The 18,446-nt window shown below is 41.3% G+C and overlaps 1 protein-coding gene across 1 annotated transcript; it reads right to left on the reverse strand.

The window, feature by feature from the left end:
• Nucleotides 1-330: 330 nt before the first annotated feature.
• On the reverse strand, nt 331-18,227 carry LOC124134057 (ras-like protein family member 12). Its single transcript, XM_046498681.2, has 5 exons — nt 16,944-18,227; nt 12,164-12,220; nt 6,690-6,763; nt 2,747-2,934; nt 331-1,660 (listed from the first exon to the last, which is right to left on the reverse strand). Exons 1-5 carry the CDS (start codon nt 17,032-17,034, stop codon nt 1,357-1,359), a joined length of 714 nt encoding a protein of 237 aa, XP_046354637.1. The 5' UTR covers nt 17,035-18,227; the 3' UTR covers nt 331-1,356.
• Nucleotides 18,228-18,446: the final 219 nt, after the last annotated feature.

Here is an 18,446-nt window from a genome sequence, read left to right on the forward strand (position 1 = left end):
GAGTTACGATCACCTTAGCGCTACGACTGTCGTAAGCCAATGTTAAAGTATGGGTGTTACAATCACCTTAGCGCTACGACTGTCGTAAGCCAATGTTAAAGTATGAGAGTTACGATCACCTTAGCGCTACGACTGTCGTAAGCCAATGTTAAAGTATGAGAGTTACGATCACCTTAGCGCTACGACTGTCGTTAGCGCTACGACTGTCGTAAGCCAATGTCAAAGTATTGGAGTTACGATCACCTCAGCGCTACGACTGTCGTAAGCCAATGTTAAAGTATGTGAGTTACGATCACCTTAGCGCTACGACTGTCGTAAGCCAATGTTAAAGTATGTGAGTTACTATCACCTCAGCGCTACGACTGTCGTAAGCCAATGTTAAAGTATGTGAGTTACGATCACATTAGCGTAACGATCGCTTTGTGGAACGGGGCCAAGGTGTTTGTGTGTGACGTGTAAACACCAACCACAGACGCTTGCGATGCTGATTTATGCAACGAACCCATGGACCCGTTCACAAAGCGACCTCGGTGCTACAACCAACGCGTCTCTTATACTAGTCTGTCATATAGACACTGAAACAAAACTTAAAAAGTTTAAATATCAAGTAAGTTAAAATTGTCTCTAGTCCTTTCTGCTACATATAAACGAGAATTTAACAACATAAAGTTTTACTTCAGAGACTGCAGAGCTAAGGTCTTTTCGTGCCACTGGGCATGAAAATACATGTATATCAATAATATTCCAAAATGCACGTATTAAGGTTACGAGTGAATGCAAGGACGCTGAAGTGACAGAGGTCCGAAAACTCGATCCTTGAGAATATACATAATTTACCAAGGTCGTTTCATCCTCGATGTGTACGGGTCTACTTCGACATATTTAGATGCTTATGTGTCATGATACCAATGTTTCGCATCAGTCAAGCAGGCCTCGTCAAGGTTGCTTGCCAATGATTTCACAGAACATTGCGCACTTGGGAGAAACCTGATGTACCCACACTTTCCCAAAATGATGAGCAAACCTAATAGTACGATCACATTTGTAGGGTTATCGATTAGACTATTCACATCCATTGTGTTTTCACCTTATGACGTGTTTTGACTTCACTGACCACTGATGAGACATATGACAAAAGCCAGCGTAAATAGTGCGCCACCATAGGCACCGATGCCGTTAAAGGTAACCAGTCGTGATCTGTAATTGCATGCAGAATCTCGTGACGTCATATGCGAGAACGCTGATGAACTATTCACATCTCAGGGACACACATACGGCATGTATGTACATAGACTGGCTTTCTGCATCTAATGACCTAGTGCTTGTAGTATCATCACCATGAACTCGTAAGCTTCGTCAATTAAATATCTTAAACAGTTTGTTGAATGTTGTGGGGGTTTTCTTGGCTGTGTTCTTTTCCTCCTTACGGTCAGACGTCCCCCTGGGGGACTTAGGCCTGCGGGCAGAAGCAAAGAACGCTGCCTTGTCCTCCGATATAACGAGTGGCTGTAACACGTGACCGTACTTTTCCTGGTGAATGTCCTGCAGCACGCGCTGAAACACGCCCTCCACGTGCTCGAACTCCTCGGCTGCCGTCGTCTCGAAGAACGAACAGTCCACTTCTGCGGCCAACCCAGACCCTTCTGCCTTGCTGATCTGTCTGAAATGAACACAACGTTGGTATTTTATTTAAGACGAAACCTTGAGCTGTACGGTTGGGTGCAAAGACTATCTATGTTACAGCGTGGCATACAAACCATATCATTTCCCCTCCTGCCCAGCCCTAACTGTTATACTATAGCCCTAATGAAGCAAGTCCAGATTTTCCACATATTCTGAATCTTAAATCTCACTGGGGTTCATTTCAATTTAAAAGTAGTTGTTTCTTTCCCCAAAACATATATATTTACAGAGACGAAGTGTCTAACCATAGGTTGACAGCGGTAGGCATTTGCTTTTGTTTTTGTTTGTTTGTTTTTTCTTGTTTAACTGTTCATGAGACTGCATTAGTGAGTAATCTGTACGAGAATAGAAACGCCAATACCAATATTTGTCCCAAAAGGCGACTATGCTTGTCGTTAGAGGCGACTAACGGGATCGGGTGGTCAGGCTCCCTGACTTGGTTGATGCATGTCATCGATCTCAATAGCGTGGAGCGATGCTCATGATATTAATCACTGGAATGTCTGGTCCAGACTCGATTATTTACAGACCGCCGTCATATAGCTGGAATATTGCTGAGTGCGGCGTGAAACAACAAACAAACAAACCAACATAGTGTACAAGTTCTAAGTTCTCTTGGGGCCCCATGCCTATTTCAACAGGTAGATTATGATAAGTACTTAAGTATCTTTAAAAAAGGGGAAAATCATGAAGATGACCTTGACGTTTGACTAATCATGACCTTTCCAAAACGGGACCCCATCCTATAGAAGAAGGTTTATGCGGTTTATAATAACCACAAGCGGATCTCCCGACCTTAAAGCAGACTGCTAAAAAATGTTGGGTGGACATGGTGGATGTCCTGAATAATGTTGCGATAAAAACCTGTTTTGTTCCACTTCTCAGAGAAAAGACTGTATGTGGGGAAGCAATGACCGAAACAATATTCTGTCTCTAACAGTAAAACAAAGATCTCACCACAAATGTAGGTCCCTAAATGTACGTCAGAGGGTTCGGGAATGGCGGGACGGACCTAAGAGTGGGTCGCTAGGCGTAGATCTGTTTACAACCAGTAGCAGCCTACCTGTATCTCTCCAGATCAATCTTGTTGCCGACCAGCGCGACCGGACACTCTCTGGACGTGTTCTTCAGATGTTGAGTGACCAGGTCCAGATACTCCCGGGCCTTGTCGAAACTCTGCCTGCTGGTGATACTGTACACCACCAGGAAGCCGTCTGCCCACTTCAGATAGCGCATTGCCTCGCTGTCGTCCTGGCGGGAAAAAGAGATATGAATGAGGCAGGGCGTATGTCATGTTTCATGGAGTGTGATACCAATACGTCACCAGCCTAAGCAATTCACGTAAAAGCGATGGTTGTACTGCAGGATCACCAAGTCACCGAGCCTGACCACCCGATCCCTTTACTCGCTTCTTGCAAGGATGGGTTGCTTGGAGATCTCGACGGGTCTTCACTGCACTGTTACATACTAAGCCTATAACATGGACATACTGAAGGAACCTCATCAAATCCTGTTGATATGTTCATGTCGAAATAAGCATCCCACCAGACGCGCCACATTTGCAACATTTATCGTGTAGAAGGAACGATGAACGTAGTGTCGAAGTAGATTCGAACTTGTGTCGAACTTGTGTCGAATTAGTATCACGTCAAACCGCACCGCCAAACAATATCACGACACAATCACAGGTTTTCACATTTTACAAATTCATAAAACGCCCATTTAGTGCATCTACCTGACTGACAACATCCATAACCACCCGAACACAATGAGTGAGTATGATTTTACGCCGTTTCAGCAACATCCCGGTATACAGGGGCTTGATACACCCAGAAATATTATAAAAAGTCATACATTCCCCCACGCGCAGAATAGAAGCCGATATTTCTGCGTGATGGCCAACGTTGTAACCACTAAGCTATCTTAACCTTGTATCAAACAACATCTCGGCCAAAAAAGCACCAAAATATCTTCTCTTCACTTGCCTCAGTCAAATATGTGCCTTACATGCAAACTATTCCAGCAAGCATACAAAAACATCTCACTCAAAGAGGTTGACTTCATTCAAGCAGCGAAGCCAAACATGCCCTGAATGTAGCGTATGATTATGATGATGTTCATGACAGTTTGCCAGTGTCTATATTCGTACTGCATATCAGTATCCCCCTAGGATACACTAGAAGGGTACAGGTCTGAGATTCTCATACACCCATGAGTAACCACGCATGAAGGCTTTAGACAACCAAAATGGCGGGTATCCAACTGTACTGTGTATCTCATCTAAAATCTAGGTCGTCAAGTGAACGCAAACAGTTTGTAACCCTTACTCTAATTAACGAGAACGTCAGTGAAAATGGGTTCATACAAAAGACAAAAAGCGCCACAAGACTCTTTAGCTCACCTGATTTTCTGAATTGTAAACAGGAATATGTAAAATGGGTAACAGAAGCGCTGGGACAAGAAAATAGTGCGACTATTTCATAATGATATGTGTGTGTGTGTGTGTGTGTGTGTGTGTGTGTGAAGCACAGATAGCTCAACAAGATAAAAATAAATAAATAGAAATACACCAAAATACGAACCATATGTTGTATCACTTAATAAATGCTGAATGCATAGCAAATTTCATAACGCTACATGCAGAAATGGTTGCCTAATGGGGAAATTTTGCAAATCCAATATGGTTGACTTGGCGGCCATGTTTAAAATCGAATTGGAGTTCTTTGGGCAAATATTAGAGTCGCCATCGCTGGGATTATTTATACAAGATTTAAGCATCAAAAGACATAATGGTTCAATGGGGATGTCGTAAAAGTATCTCTAGGTTTGTCAGCACCATACCCATGCTGACGGGTTTCACCAAAGTGGTAAACGTCTGAGACCAGCATCACTTCGGGTCTTCCTCCCACATTAAGCCGACACGCCGTGATAAACTGGAATACTGTTTCACAATTCACTCACTCCAAAAATTAACAGTAAATGTTTATGACGGACAGACAACGGGAAAGGAACTGAGGCCATAGGATCGTTCAGTTCAGGTGAGCTTCAACCAAAAGAAACTCGCCTTATCCTGGACACAAACTCACCCTATCCTAAACACAAACTCACCCTATCTTAGACACAATCTCAACCTATCCTAGACACAATCTCAACCTATCCTAGACACAATCTCAACCTATCCTAGACACAATCTCAACCTATCCTAGAAACAATCTCAACCTATCCTAGACACAAACTCACCCTATCCTAGACACAATCTCAACCTATCCTAAACACAAACCCACCCTATCATAGAAACAAACTCACCCTATCCTAGACACAATCTCACCCTATCCTAAACACAAACTCGTTCTATCCTATACACAATCTCACCCTGTCCTTGACACAAACTCGCCCTGTCCTAGACACAATCTCAACCTATCCAAAACACAAACTCGTTCTATCCTATACACAATCTCACCCTATCCTAGACACAAACTCACCCTCTCCTTGACACAAACTCAACCTATCCTAAACACAAACTCACCCTATCCTAGACACCAACAGTTCAAACAGCACCTTGTTAATGAACCCATATGGAGGAACTCTACAAGACAATGCTGCGGTGTCACAAACTGTATCCTTTGTCGTTTATCTAGTTCAAATCTGTGGAAATGTTATGGTAAATGCTATGGTGGTGTTGCTCTCCAATGTGTGTAAGGTGCACCGTGACCTGAATGCTATTTCCAGCTGCAAAGGTAAAATATTCATCTGGGCTACTTCCAAAACAACAAGTGCTTGAACTACATATGTATGTGTTTTAGAAATTTGTACTGCAGTTACGATGACTACTCTGTTTGTATGAATAACAGCACCCCTCAATGCAGACAACAGGTGGTCCCGCCATCTACGTACAAGACACGCGTTACGTACGTACAACTGCACGCTCTTATGCAAGTTATACTATTTTCAGTACATGGTGTGATATGTTGGCTCTGTATGCTATTTGGTCCTTATCTGTAGTAAATTGAGCTTGCTGCACTGCCATATACCAAACTGACATAAACGACACCGAGACGTCATGGTATTACTGAGCATGCGTTACTCTGACACGTTATTTTTAACATGCACTTTGCATTCTTCAACTACCCAATGTCGCCTTTTCAGCTTGCGTTCCCGAATATCTGTACTCAACCTTATTTCCTGACCGAATGCTTGCATCACCTATACATGCACACTACTGCAGTGAATAATGCACAAAACTGCTACAACTCGCTTATTGCAATTAGAAAGAGAAAATTAAAAGTAATCTGAAAAAGTATTTCAAGCAGAATTATTAAAAAAAATGTCTACTCATTAGTTTAAAAATACTCAAAAGATAGATCCAAGGTAGTACAGTATACTTACAATACCCAAAGAAAGCTACTTAATACCCAATGTGAATGATATCATAAATATATACTCAATGGCTCAAGACATTATCTGGATCCCTGAGCTCGATGAAGGGGCAGCGTTTCGCGGTCTCGTGCCCATTTCCAAAATGGTTCCAGAGGTGTCAGTTAGGTTCATCTCTAACTGTTAGATTCACACGAATCATGCCACAATATCGGACAAAAGTGATGATTTTGAATAATTTGAATCAAACTTGCTAAAACTACAAGAGCATAGTCCCCGTTTGAATACTAATTGTCTAAAGTGGCCGCTTACTCGGGACCAAATATTGTCCGGTGGCACTGGGATCCCTGCATGCCAGAACCGAATACTGATCCTGTGGCACCACGTGGGTTGGTGTCCATTGGCAACAAGTAATGGTGATGTTGCACTTCTTCAAATGATTAAGTGAACTGTTCACTGAAGAAATGGTGGTTTTGTTGTACAGCAATACACATTTCGTTACGTAACGTGGCTCGTTATATCTCAGCTCACAAGGAACTATAAAACCCTTTAATGACATGTCACTGTCTGCCACTCGTTAGTTTGCAAATACTGATATATTTACTTCCATAAGAGCACACAAGATGTGTTACCTTATCACAGGTATCCATGATATTGACGAGTAGCTCCTGGCCGTCCCAGTCCTCGTGCTTCGTATACGTCCCCTCTGTAAACATACATGGAAGCATGACCAGACATTAACACTGACCAGACATTAACATGGAAGCATGACCAGACATTAACACTGACCAGACATTAACATGGAAGCATGACCAGACATTAACACTGACCAGACATTAACACTGACCAGACATTAACACTGGCCAGACATTAACACTGACCAGACATTAACATGGAAGCATGACCAGACATTAACACTGACCAGACATTAACACTGACCAGACATTAACATGGAAGCATGACCAGACATTAACACTGACCAGACATTAACATGGAAGCATGACCAGACATTAACACTGACCAGACATTAACATGGAAGCATGACCAGACATTAACATGGAAGCATGACCAGACATTAACACTGACCAGACATTAACATGGAAGCATGACCAACATTAACACTGACCAGACATTAACATGGAAGCATGACCAGACATTAACACTGACCAGACATTAACATGGAAGCATGACCAGACATTAACATGGAAGCATGACCAGACATTAACACTGACCAGACATTAACATGGAAGCATGACCAGACATTAACACTGACCAGACATTAACATTGGCGCTGACCAGACATTAACATGGAAGCATGACCAGACATTAACACTGACCAGACATTAACATGGAAGCATGACCAGACATTAACATGGAAGCATGACCAGACATTAACACTGACCAGACATTAACATTGAAGCATGACCAGACATTAACACTGACCAGACATTAACACTGACCAGACATTAACACTGACCACACATTAACATGGAAGCATGACCAGACATTAACATGGAAGCATGACCAGACATTAACACTGACCAGACATTAACACTGACCAGACATTACCATTGGCGCTGACCAGACACTAACACTGACCAGACATTAACACTGACCAGACATTAACATTGGCGCTGACCAGACATTAACATGGAAGCATGACCAGACTTTAACACTGACCAGACATTAACACTGACCAGACATTAACATTGACCAGACATTAACACTGACGCTGACCAGACATTAACACTGACGCTGACCAGACACTAACACTGACCAGACATTAACACTGACTCTGACCAGACATTAACACTGACCAGACATTAACACTGACCAGACATTAACATTAACACTGACCAGACATTAACATGGAAGCATGACCAGACATTAACACTGACGCTGACCAGACATTAACACTGACGCTGACCAGACATTAACACTGACCAGACATTAACATTGACCAGACATTAACACTGACGCTGACCAGACAATAACACTGACGCTGACCAGACATTAACATTAACACTGACCAGACATTAACACTGACGCTGACCAGACATTAACACTGACGCTGACCAGACATTAACATTGGCGCTGACCAGACATTAACACTGACCAGATATTAACATTGGCGCTGACCACACATTAACACTGACGCTGACCAGACATTAACACTGACGCTGACCAGACATTAACATTGGCGCTGACCAGACATTAACACTGACCAGATATTAACATTGACGCTGACCAGGCATTAACACTGACGCTGACCAGACATTAACACTGACGCTGACCAGACATTAACATTGGCGCTGACCAGACATTAACACTGACCAGATATTAACATTGGCGCTGACCACACATTAACACTGACGCTGACCAGACATTAACACTGACGCTGACCAGACATTAACATTGGCGCTGACCAGACATTAACACTGGCCAGATATTAACATTGACGCTGACCAGACATTAACACTGACGCTGACCAGACATTAACACTGACGCTGACCAGACATTAACATTGGCGCTGACCAGACATTAACACTGACCAGATATTAACATTGGCGCTGACCAGACATTAACATTAACACTGACCAGACATTAACATTGGCGCTGACCAGACATTAACATTGGCGCTGACCAGACATTAACATTGGCGCTGACCAGACATTAACACTGACGCTGACCAGACATTAACACTGACGCTGACCAGACATTAACACTGACGCTGACCAGACATTAACATTGGCGCTGACCAGACATTAACACTGACCAGATATTAACATTGGCGCTGACCAGACATTAACATTAACACTGACCAGACATTAACATTGGCGCTGACCAGACATTAACATTGGCGCTGACCAGACATTAACATTGACGCTGACCAGACATTAACATTGGCGCTGACCAGACATTAACATTGGCGCTGACCAGACATTAACATTGGCGCTGACCAGACATTAACATTGGCGCTGACCAGACATTAACATTGACGCTGACCAGACATTAACATTGACGCTGACAAGACATTAACATTGGCGCTGACCAGACATTAACATTGGCGCTGACCAGACATTAACATTGACGCTGACCAGACATTAACATTGGCGCTGACCAGACATTAACATTGGCGCTGACCAGACATTAACATTGGCGCTGACCAGACATTAACATTGGCGCTGACCAGACATTTGACGCCGAGAGCACACAGATACATAGTGGACATGCAGGTTAAAGAAACACACATGCGTCCTGTAGTAACGTGTACGTTATAAACATGTGTTATATGATATAACATATGGTACGTTATGCCTATGTGCTATAGAATGGTACGTGATACACATGTGTTATAGAATGGCACGTTATGCCTATATGCTATAGAATGGTACGTGATACACTTGTGTTATAGAATGGTACGTTATGCCTATAGGCTATAGAATGGTACGTGATACACATGTGTTATAGAATGGTACGTTATGCCTATAGGCTATAGAATGGTACGTGATACACATATGTTATAGAATGGTACGTTATGCCTATAGGCTATAGAATGGTACGTGATACACATGTGTTATAGAATGGTACGGTATGCCTATAGGCTATAGAATGGTACGTGATACACATGTGTTAAAGAATGGCACGTTATGCCTATATGCTATAGAATGGTACGCTATACACATGTGTTATAGAATGGTACGTTATGCCTATAGGCTATAAATGGTACGTTATACAAATGTGCTATAGAATGGTACGTTATGCCTTTATGCTATAGAATGGTACGTATGCCTTTATGCTATAGAATGGTACATTAAACACATGTTTAATAGGATAGTACGTTATGTCTATGTGCTATAGAATGGTACATTATGCCTATATGCTATAGAATGGTACGTTATGCAATGTAAAATAGAATGGTACGTTTAGCCTATGTGCTATAGAATGGTACGTTATGCCTAAATGCTATAGAATTCTATGTTATACACATGTTTAATAGAATGGTACGTTATGTCTATGTGCTATAGAATGGTACGTTATGCACATGTTTAATATAATGGTACGTTATGTCTATGTGCTATAGACTGGTACGTTATGCCTATATGCTATAGAATGGTACGTTTTACATATGTGCTGAGGAATTGTACGTTATGCCTAAATGCTACAGAATTGTACGTTATACACATGTTAAATAGAATGGTACATTATGTCTATATGCTATAGAATGGTACGTGATGCCTATGTGCTATAGAAAGGTACGTTTTACCTATGTGCTATAGAATGGTACGTTTTGCCTATGTGCTATAGAATGGTACGTTATACAGATGTGCTGAGGAATGGTACGTTTTGCCTATGTGCTATTAAATGGTACGTCATGCCTATGTGTTATAGAATGGTACGTTATACTCATGTGTAAAAAAATGGTACGTTATGTCTATGTGCTATACAATAGTACGTTATACTCATGTGTAAAAAAATGGTACGTTATGTCTATGTGCTATACAATAGTACGTTATACACGTGCGCTATGGAATGGTACGTTATGCCTAAATGCAATAGAATGGTACGTTATACACATGTGTAAAAGAATGGTACGTTATGCCTCTGTGTTATAGAATGATACGTTATACACACGTGTATAGAATGGTAGGTTACAAAAATGGGTTACGCACAGGATTGTAGAAAGATATTATAATTAAGGGATACACGTTATACATGTGTTATAGAATGGCAGGTAATGCCATGTGTCATGTTATACGCGTGTGTTGTAGAATGGTAGGTTATATACACGTGTCATAGAATGGTAGGTTATGCCTTTGTGTCATAGTACGATACGTTACACACAGGTGTTATAGAATAGTACGGTATATACGTGTTAAGGAATAGTACATTATAAACATGTGTTATGGAATGGTACAGTATAAACATGTGTTACACAATGTATACACACATAGAATGGTAGGTTATGCTCAGGATTATTGAAAGGTAATCTGTTAACTGATACAGATGTGTATAGAATGGAGCGTTATAACAACGTGTTATAAAGTGGTACATAATGACGTGCTATAGAATGGTAGGTTATGCTCAGGATTCTAGACAGGTAATCTGGTAACTGATACAGATGTGTATAGAATGGAGCGTTATAACAACGTGTTATAAAGTGGTACATAATGCGAGCTATAGAATGGTAGGTTATGCACAGGATTATAGAAAGGTATTATGATACACAGGTGTATAGAATGGAGCGATATAACAATGTATATAAAATGGTACATACTGACGTGCTATAGAATGGTAGGTTATGCACAGGATTATACAAAGGTATTATGATACACAGGTGTATAGAATGGTACGTTATAACAATGTGTTATAGAATGGTAGGTGTTAAGAATGTTATTGAATGGTACGTTATAATAATGTGTTATAGAATGGGTGTTTATGCACAGGATAGTAGTATGCTATGATAACTGATACATATTGCAACAGTCCCGGTCAAGTGGTGGTTCTGCTGTTGCACACATCATTCATGAGTGATAGGTCTGGCATACTCGTTTTCATTTTCATATTTTCAACAAGTCATTCACATGACAAATATACTTGTCATAGCATAAAATATGACTCGTACTATAAACATAATGTTTAAAATAACTGGAACATCCTTGAGTAATGGTGCTGCATATGTCAGTGACTAATATTACAGGGCAACAATCATGGACGTGTGAGTTCTACACGTAGACCCGTGGTTTGCTGCTCTCTGTTGGTTATATGCTACGTACGTGCATTGATATATATTAATGCTACTTTCAACATTTGATTATCTGCTAAATAACATGTAGTGTATGAGTGAGTGAGTGGGTATGGTTTTACGCCGCTTTTAGCAATATTCCAGCAATATCACGGCGGGGGACACCAGAAATGGGCTTCACACATTGTACCCATGTCGGGAATCGAACCCGGGTCTTCGTCGTGACGAGCTAACGCTTTAACCACTAGGCTACCCGACCGCCCCTGTAGTGTATGACGTGCCATGAATGTATCTTAACTTACAATTGTCTACACAGTTACAATTCAGTTACGTTTGCATATTTTCTATAGTGTTACTTACCAAGGTCAGGGTCATACTCCATGATGAACCGCTTTGTGATGTACTTGACGGTGAGCGCTAGAAACAAATCAGCATATCCAATATGAATAAGCATAAAGTGTATCTGTACGTTTCAAAAGCAAAAAAGCATAATTCTATTTTCTTCTTCATTTATTTCATTGAACACATGGTGAAACCCTATTAATCAAGCCTCCGTTCGTATGGAAACCCAGGGATATATGTTGATACTGTCTGCAGGAACCAAAAGTGGCATTAACAGTCAACAATTTCGTTAAAAAATAAAAGTGACAAAAAACATTGCCATAACCATAATATAAAACGTCAATGCCAGAAAATAACCAGTTTCAATTATCTGCCGAAACCGATTTCATTAGGCGTAAAACAGCGGTAAAAGTAAGAAATCTCTACTAAAAGCAGAGTCCATTGTGCGATTGAGACTCTATCATAAGCCTGTGTTTATGAATCATTATCAAATAGGTTGATACTAAGTGTTCGCAAGAAGGTGAGCGTATCCTGCCCCACCGGTGTCACCCATCAAAAACACATGCAAATGGAAGTCAGTTGTTCATCTGAAACACGGGAACATACGGCACAAGTCGAAATAGGACTTGCATCAGACGCAAGGGTTGTCACTGATGCGTCAAATTTTGGACGATTGTACGATTCTGGCTTTATTAACCCCGATTAACCCTGATAAAAACAACTTTTGATCAAGAGTCGTATGACGCTCTTTGAAAACTTCGCAAAAAGAGTATGCTTGAGCGTATCTCAAACGTTGTGAAATGTAAGACATACAGTCTTATAGAGAGTTGTTTTTGTCACTCTGAAACTTATTGCACAGATCTTAAAATGAAACAGATGAGGCGGTTTCATTTGTCTCTTTCATTTCTTGTTCAGGTTGGTAAATCAGTGGAAGGTAACTGGTAAGTTGACCATTGCTGATCGATTCCAGATCATCGATATACCTGAAGCTTAAGTTAAAGTTCTTGGTTAACTTTGCTTGCTTTATTTTGCATAATTCGAACAGACATTCCCATTTATTCTGTAAAACCCCATTTACTGCGATCATGCTATTAATGTGTATGGAGAATATGATTTATTTTATATTATTTAAAAGACATTACTCAATAAATACCGAGGACTCGTTATTCCGTGTATTTGTCAATTCTGACGATGTCTGGAGGTAAGTGACCTTTTGGATTAACGGGGACTAACTGCCAGAGGAATAACTCGTCATATCAACGATTACAGAGAGCATAATGTCCAATAGCATTATCGAATCGGGCTTATGCTTATGAAGGGTCGACCATGTTATTTTTGGGTGCAGGCCTGGGTTTTTTGTTCTTGACAAATTGTATTTCTCTTAATTCTTTCGACACATGCAAATTGTTTTACCTACCAGGAGCTACAGAAAATACATTTGGCACCCATACTACATTAAGATTCCTTGCTTTCATCCGGTCCTGTATTCATTTCACCCTGATGCGGTACAAACAAGGTTTTTTTGTCGAGAAGAAATACAGGCAATGTTATTTCTTTCAAATAAATCTCCGAAAAGTTCCGACAGCAAAACTTAAATAACCAAACTAATAGCATACACAAAACGTTAAGACTCAAATACGTTTTGACCTAACCTACCGGGCAAAAGTAAGTTTTCACTTGACTAAATTTTATATGGATTCGACCAAATGATTAAAAATGTTACTAGGCTGAAAACAGTCACCGAAACACTGCAAACCTGAGGTCCAAAACATAAATATAATACCCGCATTAAATACATCACCATCAAATGGCCATTTCTTGTTTGTTTCATTTTTAGCCACCATCAAACATGAGTTTATACTTTCTTACTGACAGTTTATTTCGTGTCAAATACAATAGCCCCTTATTACTTACTTTTGTAACAAATTGTTGGTTTTCAATCAAACCAAAAGGATGCCTATATCTACCAACATCTCAAATTGTAGAATAGTAATGACATAGCCAACGTATTTCCAAGGATTGTTACACGCTACTGAATAACATGCATGAGATCATGTTTCCTGTGATGTGGGGTATGCGTATTTAGCCCGAAATACCTAGTCTAGATTCCATATGCCCATGCCTGTTCACGAACTGACTAAATGGTGACCGTGAGGTATTACTATGTGCAACCTGACTGGGCACCGTCTGACTGTGTGTTCGAGTACCACAACGGTGTGTATCAGTGCTCATGCTACCAATTTCTTGCTTATCCAGACCATCTTCCCGAGGCAAGTCCAGTTTCCTTGACGAATTTGGCTGGAATTTACAGGCTCGATGAGAAGCTACCAGTGGCTATTACGAATTATGCCCCTTCTATGTCCCCCCAATTCTCGTATCACTTGCATTTGCCTCTAACAAAATGGCGGTGCACTGTAAAGACGATTTTATCGATAATCAAGATCTATATAAAACGGGTCTAACCACGCGAAGTGCATCATATGACTTGAGTACTTTGACTAAAAACATGAAAAGACTTGCAAAATATCTGTCGACATCCAGTTGGCGGTGCACATGCTTTGCAAATCCCGCAGTCGACAGAAATCTGCACGTTGAAATCCGTGTTGTTTGCCAATCGGATGTCTAGTTCGTCACGCAATTTTGATTGGACTATGCAGTCCAGCCAACATGTACCTCCGGAATTCCAGCCAAGTTCGGCAAGGATGGAAAGTGGAATTTTGTAGTCAGTTAACGCTCTTGCCTCGCGAAGATGGGACCAGACACAAGTACGTACAGGCTGCCGTGATGGTAGTAATGGCAGCACCAATGACAACCCGATCAACCACGACGCAAACACCAACAAGTGCTATCACTGCCACTTCAAATGAAACAGCAGCGTTGAATCACTCGCACACACACACACACACACACACGCACGCACGCACACGCAAACACACACACACACACACACACACATTCACGCACGCGTGCATGCCCGCAAACACACAAGGACGCACGCACGCGCGCACGAACGCAAACACACAAGGACGCACGCACGCGCGCACGCACACACACACACACACACACGCACATGCACTACAAACATCTTGGGTTAAAATATATTTAGTGACACCTCCCCACCCTCACTGGAACAGTGTAATCCCTCTGATAGTATAGGACGCTACCGTTGACAAGGTGTATATCTAGGTCTGAACTTATTCTAATGCATAAATGTTCAAGGGCATGTCATGGGAGTACACGTGATCTTCTTCACGTAATGTTTGAAGTTTAGAAAAGTCCCGAAATTACTTCTGACAATTTCCCAAAAATAATCCACAAATTTCAATTATTTATCCTACATTGTGTATGATTATGTGTAGCTACAAATGTGCAAGGTTATATGCAGCGCTCTATGCTGCCTCGTGGAGCAATAAGGTGTCAGACGTGTGGCTACAGGGTATGTGGTGTGTGGTGTGTGGCTACAGCGTCCGGCTGCAGTGTATGTAAGGTGACAGACTACGTAAAGCTACAATGTGTAGATTATGTAAAGCTACAACGTGTAGACTATGTAAAGATACAATGTGTAGACTATGTAAAGATACAATGTGTAAGATTATGTAAAGCTACAACGTGTAGACTACGTAAAGCTACAACGTGTAGACTATGTAAAGATACAATGTGTAGACTATGTAAAGCTACAATGTGTAAGATTATGTAAAGCTACAACGTGTATACTATGTAAAGATACAATATGTAGACTATGTAAGATACAATGTGTAAGATTATGTAAAGCTACAACGTGTAGACTACGTAAAGCTACAATGTGTAGACTATGCAAAGCTACAATGTGTAGACTATGCAAAGCTACAATGTGTAAGATTATGTAAAGCTACAACGTGTAAGATTATGTAAAGCTATAAAGTTTACGATTATTACAAGCTACAACGTGTAGACTACGTAAAGCTACAATGTGAAGACTATGTAAAGCTACAATGTGTAGACTATGTAAAGCTACAACGTGTAGACTACGTAAAGCTACAATGTGTAGACTATGTAAAGCTACAACATGTAGACTATGCAAAGCTACAATGTGTAAGATTATGTAAAGCTATAAAGTTTACGATTATTACAAGCTACAGCGTGTCGACTACGTAAAGCTACAATGTGTAGACTATGTAAAGCTACAATGTGTAGACTATGTAAAGCTACAACATGTAGACTATGCAAAGCTACAATGTGTAGACTATGCAAAGCTACAATGTGTAAGATTATGTAAAGCTATAAAGTTTACGATTATTACAAGCTACAGCGTGTCGACTACGTAAAGCTACAATGTGAAGACTATGTAAAGCTACAATGTGTAGACTATGTAAAGCTACAACATGTAGACTATGTAAAGCTATAACATGTAACTATGTAAAGCTATAAAGTGTACGATTATGACAAGCTACAACGTGTACGATGATGTGCAGCTACAATACGTGATACATATATCAACATATCCCACCACTGGGTGATAATGCGATTATTGTTTTTCTTGTTTATACAGGTTCCGCGATCCCTGCCTCCTCGTGCTGAATGTATCGCCTGCCAATATCCAACAGGTTTCGGTGTATGTTATACCCCAGCCTAGCGCCCGGCTTCACAGATTACAAAAACAGATAGTATGCAGCAAACAACATGTGGTAGATGGTACACCGCAACTCTCTGGGATCACTGAGAGAGGATGCGTGAGAATAGGGGATGCATGTTGTAACACCTCAACACGCAATCATGGCCGATGTCACACGTGACGTCACAGCCCAGCACGTGCACTCACCTGACTTCCCCACCCCCAAAGATCCAACCAGGGCGATGTTGTATTCCGGTGCTCCACCGTTGCGATGAAACACCTTTCCTCTCCCCGACATTTTGATTAAACACCTGTTGACAATGCTGGGAAGGGTTTCAACATGGCTCGGGACATACAGGATACAGAAATGTTTTTGTTCACAAATGACGTCTAATCATAACACATCTTTTATGATCTTTACTGAAAGTCATAGGTTATGATATACTCTGATATCAAACTGATCTTAGATATTATTTACATGCTTCTTGCTCTTGTAGATAATACAGTACCAATTAGTTTGATATGTACGATTCAAACTACCATTGATAATCTTCAAATGAGGTTGAGGCAAAGGATAGTTTATCTGCTATCTTGAGACTGGCGCTGAGTAAAATATTCACAATCCGAACTCTGACCGGTTGATGACCATAGCTTCTAGATGTTGGTTCCAACAAAACGGGCTTAATTAAATCCAAAATTTCACAGAACCGCTCAGTACACCTCCTCACACAGAAAATGTACCCCTGGGTGAAATTTCCAAGAATATATGGCGTCACGGTTCTTCCACTTGGGAATGTTTATGTGGTAAAACTTCACTGGTTTACTTTATAAATCCGAATTTCTTCAACTCGCGGCCATGATTCTGTTATAGTGAACGCTATCACTGTGTCCTCCACGCTATCTCCCCCATACAGCTGCTTTCCACACTGAAGTATTAGGTAAGTCCAGCAAGGGCCGAACGAAGCAAAGCAGTCCGTAAACTTGGTATTCCAAGGCACAAGTTCAACTTGTGTTACCTCGTTATAACAGCATCTCAATTCACGATATGCCTACCTGTGTACAACAACCTCGTTATAAAAGTGTTTCACTACAGTGCGTCTCCATGCCAAGTAACCACCATGCTATGTTTACATCCACAGTTTGATTGTGATGGTCTCTGGTTTTCCGATCCAGCGTTCAACTGTTCACCACCACCTTGACGCCGATCACTCGCCAAGTCTATAAACCCTTCTCTCAAATGATCTTCCACTGATGTTATCTTCCCATTCTGGAGTGAGTTTGCGCTAGCACCAAACTTCCTTCGTTGAGAAGAAGTTACGAAACTTCTGTAGGTTCATACCCATTGTGCATTCTCCGATTCCAGCACATACAGCCAGCCTCTATCATTCACAGTTCCTCAAGCGCCTGAGGAAGACGGTGTCTGACTGGCAAGCCTACGCGTTCACGGACCCCGACTGCGAAGGAAGAGATAGGCCCGACCCGCACATGTGTTGGTGCTATTTCAGGATACTGTGGGGATAGGAGCGGAGTCTCTTCACCCCTCAGCGCCAGTAGATGCCGCGGCTTTACTCAACCCCAACAGTTATCATAACCCCGGCCGTCCTCGTATCATCAGTTTACGATGTAAATCAAGACATACAGCTCTAGGGGATAAGATTGCGTTCAACGAGGGTGGGGAACAGGATGAGTAGGGGTGCGAGTTTTCGGGGA

This window comes from Haliotis rufescens, unplaced genomic scaffold, assembly GCF_023055435.1.
Source record: "Haliotis rufescens isolate VD_foot unplaced genomic scaffold, xgHalRufe1.0.p SCAF_1, whole genome shotgun sequence".
NCBI lineage: Eukaryota > Metazoa > Mollusca > Gastropoda > Lepetellida > Haliotidae > Haliotis > Haliotis rufescens.

Coding starts and splice junctions, on each gene's coding strand:
- LOC124134057 (XM_046498681.2), bottom strand. CDS start 17,034: ATGTCGGGGAGAGGAAAGGTGTTTCATCGCAACGGTGGAGCACCGGAA. Junction 12,221..16,943: donor TTTGGGGGTGGGGAAGTCAG/GTGAGTGCACGT, acceptor ATTTGTTTCTAG/CGCTCACCGTCAAGTACATC. Junction 2,935..6,689: donor TCATGGATACCTGTGATAAG/GTAACACATCTT, acceptor TTTTCCCGCCAG/GACGACAGCGAGGCAATGCG.